Source organism: Strongylocentrotus purpuratus, unplaced genomic scaffold (assembly GCF_000002235.5).
Source record: "Strongylocentrotus purpuratus isolate Spur 01 unplaced genomic scaffold, Spur_5.0 spur5_contig_827, whole genome shotgun sequence".
Lineage (NCBI taxonomy): Eukaryota > Metazoa > Echinodermata > Echinoidea > Camarodonta > Strongylocentrotidae > Strongylocentrotus > Strongylocentrotus purpuratus.
The window spans coordinates 766,420-779,893 of NW_022145532.1; the positions used below are offsets into that span (position 1 = coordinate 766,420).

Below are 13,474 nucleotides of genomic sequence, written 5' to 3' on the forward strand. Positions count from 1 at the left end.
GTCCATCAAATAGTATTTTAGTCTTCTTGTACATCTAATTTGTTATTACTTTGTTTTTGTTTTTAGATAGGTAGATTATCATTATCATTTATAAATATTATTACCATCATAGTTATAGTACGTCCACACACTCAATGGTGGAAAACGAAAGCCAAGTTGACGACCAAGAGTCTTCGAGATCAATAGCACATAACAAGCGTTAAGGCAACCCACGAGATCGACGTTCGTCTCATGGGCTTTCGAAATATAATCTGAGGGTAAACGCTACCGACGGACCGTCGAGACCAACAGCCAATGTTGGTCTCGTGGGCCTTCTGAGATTTTGTCTCAACCTTATTTGGGCTGTCTACTGGGATGTTCCGAAACGGATCATAATGTCTGTCAATTTGTGTCAAGTCTCCTCCTCTTTTCAGATAAACTTAATTTTATATGCACGTAATTGTATATCATGTTCACAGTAATTCAACTGTTATGAAATATTACTTCAAACGTTTCTTACATAAATTTCATTTGTTAATATCCCCAAGGATTTTACGTGCGGCATCACTTTAACTTATTTAAATATAGATCGTAATTTCCCGTTATAACTTCCTCAAAATGAACGAGAAACGGTGGCCCGAATTCACAAAGGAGGCTTGTCGACAGACCTAGGTTTCGGTGCGTCATATATGACGCGTTTTTACGCTTTTCAGACCAAGGTTTGTCTGGACCTTGGTCTGAAACGCATCGAAACGCGTCACATGAACCTAGGTTTGTCGACAAACCTCGGGCCAATATGCCTCATATTAATAAAAAATCTTTATTCTGCTGCCCTGCTGCACAGAAACAAGTTCGCCTTCGTCCAAACTTGGCGTGTACTTGGTTATAAATACACTCTTCAATGATTAACTGCGACCGATTCTAACGGAATCTCATATCTATTGTTGAGCTAGTGTAAATAAACCAATTGAAATCGACGTTACGGGATCGATAGGTCGTTGCATCCATGTGCTGCAATTGACAAAGCTCACTGTTAGCAGAGCTGCTCTTTGTCTGCGGTGAAGACAATGCAATCGTCTGGTACCTTGTCGAGATGTTTTGAAACAGTCCAGAGAACTTGGCGGGACTACTCCTGAGGCATATCGCATGTCCTCATCCCACTAAAACATCATCTGTCTACCTCGCTACCTGTACTGCATCTCTTTAAAGGCTGTACAGCCCTTCAGAGATTACCAAAACAAGAAGACGAAGAAGAACTTGTTAACAGTAGCCACGATAGTTGCGGTCCGGACTTCACGAGTTGCGGCGGATTTGGTTAATGTTTTGCCGTTGATGACTCATCTCACTTTCCATCATGGACTGTCAGAACTGGCAGCAGTGCCATCGACCACGATCGATGTCGACACCGTACCCTCATTTCTGTCCACCCATTGACGATCCAGCTGACTTTTCATTTAAGATACTCGTCATAGGAGATACGTGTGTCGGCAAGACTAGTTTCATCAATATGTTCTGTGAACACGTTTTTAAAGAAAATGGCACAGGAACGATAGGTCAGTATACCACTTTTTTAATTTCATCATTTTAGATCGTCCCGTACAAAATTACTACAATTAGGCCTAAAAAAAAATTGTATTGCCCTTTTTAAAAAGCCGACCGCAGATTTCAATATTATGGGGTCGTCGCAAAGGGCAGTACAACATCCCTTTTTTAGGCCCAATTGGGGGGGGGGGGGGATAAGCCCATGTAAAAGTGCCGATATATAGATTGACAAGGAAAATAATGCACGCACACATGTGCTGACACGTGCAAAACTGCATATTGCTGTCAGAATATATATGTTCATTATTGCACTTTTCAAAACTGGGAAAGCAACCCCTTTCTTGTTTATGCTTGCAATTTCACTGTAGTGTGTAGTTTGTTGCGTTTGTTTTGTGTTTTGTTTTTTGTCCATCCCTCAGCATCTACTCATTACCGAGTTGTTAAAATGTGTACCTGGTAGGGAGTGATTCATTGAATGCTCCAGCACCGAAATTGGTAGCAATACCAGAACCGGGGTAATGTTGGAGCGCCTTGAGCACCTTGCATGATGCTTAAGAGCACTATTTAAATTTTTAAAAAATCCAATACTGGATATCGAAAGAAAGACTTCGTTTCAGCGCATATCAAGTTTCCAAAATTGGCTGAGCAAGAGAGTTTAATGATTTAACTGATTATTGCGACCATGCACTTGAACGTGATTCTTAATTCATGTCCCGTATCTAATCTTCTTCTAATTTGATTAGGAATGGACCTAAAAAAGAACATCATCAATGTTGATGGAAAGAAAATCAGGTTACTTGTATGGTAAGTGAATTTAAAGTACTATCCAACTTTTGAAATATCATCTTTAATATCATTTGTATAAAGTGATAGAAAGATTTTTCTTCTTCGATTTTAATCTATTGATACATGACAGTATCTATTTTGTAAGACAGTTAGATGTTAGTGTCTTCGTACATAGGGTAACATGTTATTTTCGAAAGTTTGTATCGAATTAATATGGTGTAATTATCAGAATAAACAATACAATTAATCAGTACATAGACGGGTGCACTACACTGTAACAAAAATAATATTGAAACTAACCCTCCTGTCAAATCAAGGAGCTTAGATGGGCAGGGGCAAAGGGCGTAGGGGTTGATAAGAAAATAACGGCAGCGGCAACAAAAACAAAAAAGAAAAAAAAAGAGAGAGAGAGAGAGAGAGAGAGAGGGGCCCCAAAATTATCTCAAATATTGACCCAAAAATATTTCATTGTTTGCTGACAGGGTATGGGTACCTCCATCTTGCGATTTCGACATGTTCAGATTGAAATCCCGAAGTACAATGTTTGAAACAGAACAAAATATTTGCTGTATTGCAATCACGTGTTAAGACACGCGATATGAGGGCGAGGTAATTCTAACGATAAAGGGCACGATTCTTGCATACATGTGTATTGTGCGTTTACGTGTATGTGGAATTTATAGAATATGGTGGAAGCTCCTGTTTACATAATACATGTACACTCATTTCAAACTAATTCACGAAAACATATTTGCTGGCATCCTTTTTTCTTAAAATTCGCGCACTCAGGATTAAACTGTGGTGCCCTTTTGGGGTTTTGAATGAAATTTGCCATCACTTGACAAAGGGTTATAGCCAGGCCCGTAGCCAGAGTTTGATGTTTGGGGGGCACATACATGTAATTGATCGACGTCCTGGGGAGGGGTCTAAAAAAGTTCAACCGATCTTGGAAATTGGGGGGGGGGGGGCACTTGCCCCTCGTGGCTACGTGCCTGGTTATAGCCGAACAGTCGTATATTAGCTTTCTCTAACAATTTCGTTTCATTAGTTATTGCTTTCTTTTCGAATTTCCATCAACAGACTCAGGTCTATCTTTAAGTATATATACGTATTTATGTGTGTATGTACGTATGTTTGTGGAAGTTACAGCATATGATTGTTATTCTTTATAAAATACAAAAACTCATAAAGTTGAGTTTCAAAATGTTTTAAGCAATTGTTTTCCCTTTCAAAGTAAATTTATACAGATGGGATGAGTGTTCCATCTCAGATCACCTTACTTAAAGTGATGAAATTTGAATAATTTCGACCTTAAAATAAACCATGTCATCGTTGAGGAGTATTCTTAATGGAAACCTCATCCCAACGAATAAGTGTAGGTTCACTGAAATATGAGATTTATTAATCGCTGCCTATTGATGTACAATATTCCTTACGAAAATGTACAAGTGAAATAAAATGAAGATATTCTTGGCATGATATCAAGTAAATGGCGACGCCCGTGTCGTGCTGAAAATCTGTAAATCATGCTAAGAACCTCATGCTTTACACCTCTTTCATACATTCTGGTGGGAAATCTTGTAGATGAATTGGAAACAAAAATGCAATGAACGTATCCAAATAACTGAAGATATAATATATATATATATATATATATATATATATATATATATATATATATATATATATATTTTTTTTTTTTTGGGGGGGGGGGGGGTTCCTTTATATTAATTGCAAAAAGGGAAGTAAATAATCCAGAGCCGGCTTCAAAACGTCGTGATATTAAGATATTTTTAAAATTGACAAAATTATAACATTAAAATTAAACTATGATGAAAATTCCAAAAAAATTGAAACAACCAAAACAATTCATTATCACATGTACATGTTCATGTGGGAGAAATACATTCCCGTATGATATAAACTCATGCAGCTTTAAAGGGGAAGTCCACCCTGAAATTAAGTTAGTTTTAATAGGAGTAGAAAAATGAGAGAAACAAGTCAGTGAAAGTTTGAGCAAATTCCGATTAAAAATAAGGAAGTTAGGATTTTTGAAGTTGTGATCAATCAAACACAAATTGGCAACTCTATGACGTATCATGCGAGCTCAACTTCCATTTGCTCAGTACTAAAAAATCTAAAATTGTCATTTTCCTCAAGAAAAATTCAACCATACATGCACCCTAAATATAATAATTGCAAATATGTTTCTATACTCCCCCTGCAAGGAACAAATATATATTCCGTCATCAATAACGAAGAAAACATGATTTTATGGAATATTATGCACAAAGCAAATGAAGGAGAGCTCGTATAATAAGTCACATAGTTGCCAATTTGTATTTGATTGATCACAACTTCAATAATTCATAACTTTCTTATTTTTATTCAGAATTTGCTCAAACTTTCACTTTCCTGATTTTCTTATTATTCTGCCTCTATCGAAACAAACTTATTTTGGGGTGGACTTTCCCTTTAATACATCACGTGGGTCCGTTCATTGTTGGGTTTATGGGGGGGGGGGTATTTTACCGACATCGCTACCACTGCTGGGCAGCATATGGCAGTAGACGTAAATCTAAGGTAATGTCAGTAGAATACAATGCCTTCAAAGTAGAAGGAGATTTTTATATCATTAATTTTCTTCATATCTCAACAAACTTTACAGGGACACAGCAGGTCAAGAAAGATTTCGAACTCTTACAACAGCGTACTATAGAGGCGCCATGGTGAGTCTCTGTCTTATTTATTAGTTTTTTATTTTTTATTTTGTTATTTGATTATTATAATTTGCTATTTATTTGAAAAAATAACCTTATAACATATATGTATAATGTATTTGATAATATATAATAATGATGTTTGTAGACATAAAATAATTTAAGTGATTTATTGTTGATGTTAATAATTAAATGTAGCTGGGATTCGTAACAAAAATTCTTATTTATTTTTGTTGACTATATACCTTTGCTCGCATAAATACTCTATGTTTGACAAGAAACGTCTCTTTTTTTTGCCTTTTCCCTTATCAAGAATCAATAATGATATGAAGGGAAGATCCATTATACTTCGATAAAATACCAATTTAAAATTTTGAACTGTGTGTGAAGCTATATCTACTTTAGGTTTATTTTTCTGTCGTGGTAATACTTTGAAAGTATACTTTTGATATAGATTAGATGATTGGAATGATTTTTTTAAACGTATGTTTTAATGCATATTTTGATGCAAAGTAATCGTTCAAAATTGACTCATGACGCTGTAAGTGCCGATTAACTTATGTTTAATGGAATATTTAATGTATTTTAAACTAATTCTTTCAAAGAGTCATAATTTTAAAATGCTGAAATGTAGTTTCATTATGATACTTTATTTTCATCTAATATCAGGGCATCATCATTCTCTACGATGTAACGAGAGAGACTTCATTTGATCATGTGACTAGTTGGCTTGACGATATTGCCCGTGTAAGTATCTTGAACCCCCACCCTCTCCATCTTTCGATCTCCTCCTGTCTATATCTTTGTTTATTTCTCCTTTTTATTCTCCGTCTTTCTTTTTCTCTCTCTCTCTCTCTCTTTCTCTTCTACTATTTTTGGAGTAAAAAACTTCTTTTCCATTCTTTTGGTGGGAATGGCGGGACTTAATCTTTAAAAAAATGTGACGTAATGGACAGAGAATGTGATCCTATCACTATGAATATGACTGACACAGAAAGCGGACAAAATATACAGTTCCTCAGGTAGACAAAGGAACATCCTTTCACTGCTATTATGTACAAATGTGTAGAACAAGTGTCACATGCATATTCACCTTTTTACATAATAGCAGTGAAGGGATGTTCCTTTGTCTAACTGAGGAACTGTATATTTTTGTCCGCTTTCTTTGTCAGTCATGTTCATATGGTCCATGCTATAGTGGTATAGGTGTTTATCGTATAACCTTCTGTTTCAGCTCGAGATCTGAGTAAACAGAGTCAAGAAAGACATGGCTGAAGTAGAAGCTCTTTTGCACGTGATCGTGATTCATATTTACTTATCAGAACGAAACTCGAATGTAAATATTCGTTGAAGAGCCCACTTTCCGAATTATCCGCATATTCGGGCAGCGAGATGCCCTAATTATGTCATTTGTATATCTTATCTTGTGTAGTTTAATTGGAAAAATAAACCTTATCTTGATAATAATATCTGCTTTTGTGAAAAATTGAAAAGTTGAATCCAGGCAGGAGACGTCAACCCCCCCCCCCCCCCCCCCTAGGTAGAAAAAAAACCTACGCCAATGTTTCTTAGCAGTAAAGTGAAATTGTTCGCTACATACACTGTTGCTCATGAAGTAGGAATAATTTTTCTTACATCTTTTCATGAAGTGATTGTCACAATATTATTTTTTTATTCTTGCCACAAAAAGTTTATATCTTCTCAGAACTTTATCGACCACATCTACGACACTTTAAATTGATCAGTAAAGTTATGAGAAGATACAAACTTTATCAAGAGAAAATGATATTGTCTTTAAATAATCATTTCATGAAAACGGATAAGGAAACATTATTCCATCTGTATGGGCAACAGAGTGTACATATATATATATGCAAGTTTAAAGTGCTCTAAGTAAACTTTGACTTTGGACTACCAATGAGACATGAAAGCTTTTCTGAGAAACAGTTTAATGCTATTTGAACAACTGTTTGCCACTGACTTGCACTGGCATGAATTTGCTTCCATTTCAATGTGCAAACTTTTGATAACATTGTTAAAGGGAAAAGCTGAATAGGCCTCGGACTCAAAACAAAATCAATGATTTAGCTCATGCTAGATCAACTTCAGTGCCTAGCTAAGAAAAATCGAGTAAAGAACAAGAATACATGATGCTTATTCTACGTCGCTCAGTGCTACAGTGTATATCGGGTCAGCTTCAGCCAAGCGTGTGGCAGTCAAGCGCACGTGCTCTATACATGGCCAAGCTATTACTGCCATTTTCTTATAAACAGTGAAATACGCCTTACCCGAGAATCACTTCCCATGCTACTTATATCTCGATCTAGATTGATGAATGTTTCGATTACCGATATAGTCTACTTAATATAGAAATCAAAATGACTTCAGCATGTTTCACAACTCAAAGGCATAATATAGGCTATTAATAGCAAGTGTAAGTTGTAGTTGTCTCACTTGCACATGTGTAACAGGCTATGATGCTGCACGTGGTGATACTATTTATATGGATGAATATTATGAATTGTAAAATCATTTTTATCGTCTATGTTTGTCTCCACTGTTACCTCTTTATTCTTCATATTTTCTGTCATTGTTATAGTCACGTGAACAGACGTTCTCCCATTAATGTTCAATAAAAGAGAAACTCTTTCGGCCAGAAATATATCAAAATTATTATTGTTTTACACTTTATACTTTCCAAGTGTTTGTATAAGCATATTAATTGGCTTATTTCTTGTCTCTATATGCTCTCAACTGAATACAAATATTATTTTCAAACGGTAGAAACTACCCCTGTTTACTTATTCATGAGTCATTGAACAAATATGTTATTATATTACCCTGACAAAAGTGTTGTTCAGTTCTGCAAATCACCTTAAGATAACAAAAATTAAGAATAAGAGTATTGAGTGGCATTTTTATATAGAAACAAAGGTTAAGTGTTATTTGTTGGTTATACAGATAATACCAGACATGTTTCTGACATAATTACGGTGAGCACATAATTTACGACGAGTATCTCATGAAATAGGCCTATCTATAGTCACGTACCTGGTATAAGGGCATTTTAGTGTACAGTGATAGATAAATCAAGATAAGCTCATCAAAATAGCGAGTTCATTGCATTCAAACGATAAACTGAGGTTAACAATGGGTTAAATAATCACTTTAAATTCTTATAAATGGAATGAGATAAATGGGAAAATATGTATAGGCCTATTGTATCTTGGCACAGTACATATGTATACAACTGTATCATAGTGCGACCGTTTCTAGTATTTTCTTCAAGTATATTAAAAAGGTTACAGAGGTGTCAATAAATTGTCAAAATCAAAAATATTTATACAGGATAAAAAAGAAACAATCGAAACAGCAAAGCTATTAAATGCAGGAATGCAATGTTCATATAACATACCAAATATCACTACAAAAATACACAATGTTATTACTTGCAGTTATACCAAGAAGTTACAATCTGTTCTGTTATCCCCCTCTTCAAAATATAAGAATGGTATTTTGACAATAAATTGTTTATTATTTCATGTTTTCCAGAATGTTTCTCCCGACATATGCAAAGTCCTGGTTGGGAACAAGAGCGACTTCACTAGAGCAAGAAGAGTGCCAAGCAAACGAGCAATAACGGTAAGAATTCACTTCATCCGTAAAAGAAAGACAAAGAGGTGATGATACCGTTTCATGTCGTCTCACTATATTTGAGTTTGAATTTAGACATATCATTTCTGGGGAAAATGCGAGTGGTCAGCAATTAAAAGACCAGAATGATATTTTTGAAGGATGCGGTTAAACTATAGTAATACATAATGCTTCAAGATGATGAGCACTGGCAAAGTGCCATCGAATTTGATATTGCATCACTTGTTATATCTTGGAATGGTGGATATTAGCTTAATGACGATGGTTTCATAACCCTAAGGCTAAGAGAATGAAAATATTTGCCTTCAAGCTTCCCAGTGACGTCATAGCAAGAAATCAATAAACGTCGTAACTATTACCGACGGTAATATTGCGAGCTAGGTTTTTTTAAATAATGGGAGGGTAAGGTTTGCTCAGATTATTTTCTACAACCTCACTGCAAAACCCTCAAATTGGTTTGTATTGACAAAGAACTGTAATCAGTGTGGGGTGTAGTATATTTGAACTGTGGCAGTTAATTCATTCGGGTACAGCCCCAGAGACCGAATGCCCTTGAGATTAAAAATGTCAGTCTCGCGTGCCTTCAAAATGTATGACTTTTCTGAGGAATCACGAGGTCGACATCGGTCGGTCTTATGAGTCGTCAGTCTCGTGAAATGTCGCTATACTGAGACGTCCAGTTCATTTCAGAAACATTTGTATTTGGATATCATAATTATAAAAAACATCTTCATATAATATATTTTACTTCATATTCTTAGTTTTGAAGGTGGTATGAACGATAAAGTGCATTTCAAATATCAATACCATCCTACGATTGCTGGTTGCTTATATTCCTTGATTTCTTCTTCTTAATTTACAGTTATCAGAAGCATTTAACTTTCCTTACATCGAGGCGAGTGCGAAGACCGGTGAAAATGTTGAGAACGTCTTCGAGACTCTTACAAGACAGATGCTTGATAGGTACAACAAAAAGGTATGCCAAGATCACTAAAGTGGACCTGTCTAGGCATGTATTTATCAATACAGCGAGAAACAATATGTTAACATAGTAAATACTTGGTTTAATTCCTCCTTGGAATTAGAAGGCTATTAAAAACAGGTTTTCCTTTAAATGGTGTCTAAAATCAAGATGTGACATTTCATATTTAAATGATGTTATCATATCAATAGCATAATACAGCTGTGACTATAAGTCTTTGAAAGTGTACTTTTTTAGTTGATAGAGTGGGAAGAGAACGACGTGATTGATTCAGTTTTCCGAACAGAATTAAAAGCAGATTTATGAAGAATTCGTATTTTTACCTCATTCATTATTCCCATTTTAATCAGAATTTTTTAATATTCACTTTCCTCTTCAGATGAATACAAATCGACCTCTTTTACCACGCCCAACGACAACAGAGAAAATTGAACTACTTGCCAAGAAAAAGAGCACATTTTCTGTATGCTCCTGCTGAAAGCAGATATGAGTTGTGTCTTGAAAGAATTCAAAAACTTGCTGATCTTCGCAGATACAGGTCGATTGAGCCTGTCTCTTGAAAGCTGGTAGATTGAACAGTATTAAAGACTTTTCGCTGAATGATCAAACTTCTTTGAAAGACAAAGTGGTGGATGGAAACAGTTTGCGAACGTGACAATGTTTTCTTTCTTTCGGAACCTGCATGTACACGCATGTGGTCCTTCTATAATATTGTGAAAATAACTAAGTGAATTAACGCCAAGGGCCAGATTCTCGAATGTCTAACATCAAAGAGGACTGCTGTATGGCCGAGATGTTAGAATCTACACATTCGAATTACCATCTTCATTACTAGAAATCATCTAAGGACCAGCTATAGTGAGCGAAAGATATCTGTATCGTCATCAGCATGGCCTAGGTGCCACTTCATAACCCAGTTCTCTTCACTCGCTGCAGCTCTATGACGTCTTACACGACGTCACTCAAAGCTTTTTTTCACTTTATAACACTGGCGTGCTTTTTGCTGTTAAACTCAGAAGACAAAGTTCTACTTATAGCTCAATATTATATTTCAGAATGTAAATGAAGCAACTATGTTATAAAAAAGATGAGATGAATCTAGTTTCTTACGACGAGCAATTACATGACTAAAAGGCAAATTATTTTCTCCGTGATATTGATACAACTCACTTAAGTGCCTTTGTTGCCTTCGTTTAATTGCAATATTTATTGGCATCCTTCAAAAGGACCCAGCAAAGTTTTAAATTAAGAAAGAAATATGTTTCCAAATTCCAGTGTATTTTATTTCACTATTACTATCAAATAGACATCTTGTGGTATCTTTTACGAGTTCAAGTTAATATCAAGATAATAAAATGTTGGGTTTCCGGTATTAAAATGCATGGATGTTTATTTTGTACAGTCACTATCAGATAATTTCATTTTGAAATGAAACTGTCGTCATCAAGGTTTTCACCCTCGAGTATTATTATTTAATATTTCTTTTCTTTTTCTGTTTATGTGCATGTGCAATAAAATGTTTCAGTAGAAGGTAGTAGCAAGTATGTAGCATCGATACGTTAATACGTGAATTGATGGATATATTTCAATTTAGGTAAATGGCAAACTAAATCGGAGCCAAATATTACAGAATATAAATAACTGATTGTTTTATACTTAAAAAGTCGTTTTGAATTATCCGTAGTGACTAATCGAAAGTACTCCTTGAGTTAAGATCATGACGCAAAGTGAATTTGTACAGAATTCAAATCGAAACCGTCCAAAAATATACAAATAAAATGATTCCTGCCAAACGATTTTGATATATATATATACATAACACTTATGTTATAAATGAAACAGTAAGAAAGATTCCGATAAATCAAGCCAGTCGATCCGAAATACATACACGGCATTGGGGTCTCATATTATTATAAAGGTGCAAATGAGAGTTGTCAGTGAAAAACTTTTTTTCTGGCAAAAATCGTTTAACTTTCCCTGGATTTGCTGGTCTAAAACTCTCTAAATGCATAAAAAGGAATTCGGAATAGTTTTGAGCTACCATTATCAGAACTCAAGATTTGATCATGGACTATAAATAGACGAGGTACTACATTCCTCACAATCTTTGTTATGCTCATTGTCTTATTCAAATAAAAATCACGCGATCTACTTTATTGTACGGGCTATCCCACTGTTCTCAGTGGAATAAACATTCACCTTTAATAATCCATAGTAGGCCTAACCTGCTTTAAAAAACATTTATGATGGCTTTCTGGGAAATGACTCATTTGGCAGCACTTATAAGGAGTATGGAAGTATCTTAAAGCAAACACTGCGCTTGATATTACCATTTTCGATTGACAAATCGTTATATTAATTTTCTACCTTTTGCACCAATTTTGTTCATTTGAATGTAATTTGTATATTTTGTAAAACTGTAAACTTTTGTAAATAGACTTTTGTTCACGGCCCTGGTAAGAACAACTTTACATGTTTTAGTGCGAAGTATGACGTTTGACGTCGTTGAACAAAGCATATATGCAAATAAGTTATAATAGAATGTATCAAAGCAATTTGTATTATGTCGTAAACGAAGCGCTATATTTGATAGAAAATTACACGTGATAAAAGATACAAGTATCTTCAAATGACCGTAGAAAGATATCTTCATTTTGCAATGCTTCCTTAACCGTAGAATGAATTTCAACATTTCGAAAACTAAAATGTAGCCTCCTTGTATTAGTATCAGGTATTGAGAGGGCTGTGTCTCCGCACTTGAATTAAAATAGAACCATGTCCTATATTTGTACTCTCACTCTTGCACACAAACTTTAAAGAAAGACATGAGAGATAACTTTTCAAGAGTTGTTTAGGAAGTGGCAATCGAAAATCTCTTTCACTACTTCAACTGTTTAATTGCGCAACCGTGTTAAGATAATTCACGCTGACTGAAAAAAAAGTGATTTTAAAAGTCGCTAAAACTAACAAAATATATAAGTATGTTTCTATATGCGCTTGGGAAGAAAAAGAAGAGAACATAAAAAAGAATTGAGGTTACTGAGTTCCTTTTTATTTGTTTAATTTTTGGAATAAGTGTGTTGCATTATAAGTACGTGGGTGTATAGAGTATGGCAGCAAAACCAAAGTCCACGGTATATAAAAGCAACGTCTCCGCTTATATTAGTGGTTTTATTTTCAATTGATATCAAGCATTACTTCTATCTATACAAATTGTAATATTTGAAGTCAAATATACGTCACATATTTAAGTATACAAAGGTAAGCCACATACTAATACACATTTCAAAGACTCGGTATGAATAAGAAGAATATTATGGTTGAGACAGACCAAGGATAAAGGATATTTGTTTTGTGGGATTGCGGTTTATTCCGGTGTACACACCCTTTATCTCTATCATTGGTATATGTGATATTCAAGAAATATAGTTGCCTTGCAACAAATAAACATACATTATCACTCATAACCATGACGTGTGTCGATTGTATTTTATGACTCTCCTCTTGCGTCAAATCTGTAAGGTCAATTACATTACATTATTATCATGATCTTTCTTATTATTATCATCATCGTCTTCATCATCATCTTCATCATTTATTATCATCATTATCATTACTTATGATTGCAGGGCCCTCATGGAGAACAGTATTAATACTGATGAAGCTACCATGGGCACACAAACAAAACATTATTACTATCATCTTCACCATCATCATCATCATCATCATCAACAACATCATCATCATCATCATCATCAACATCATCATCACAATCTTCCTCATCCTTCTCCTCCTCATCATCATTATGATT

General features: G+C 34.9%; 1 protein-coding gene across 1 annotated transcript; it reads left to right on the plus strand.

Annotated features, from left to right (window-relative positions):
• The first annotated feature begins 801 nt into the window (after window positions 1–801).
• Window positions 802–13,130, plus strand: LOC115918558 (ras-related protein Rab-8B-like). The gene is made up of 7 exons (XM_030982951.1): window positions 802–1,532; window positions 2,265–2,325; window positions 4,976–5,036; window positions 5,697–5,774; window positions 8,580–8,669; window positions 9,544–9,657; window positions 10,043–13,130. Exons 1-7 carry the CDS (start codon window positions 1,334–1,336, stop codon window positions 10,139–10,141), a joined length of 702 nt encoding a protein of 233 aa, XP_030838811.1. The 5' UTR covers window positions 802–1,333; the 3' UTR covers window positions 10,142–13,130.
• Window positions 13,131–13,474: the final 344 nt, after the last annotated feature.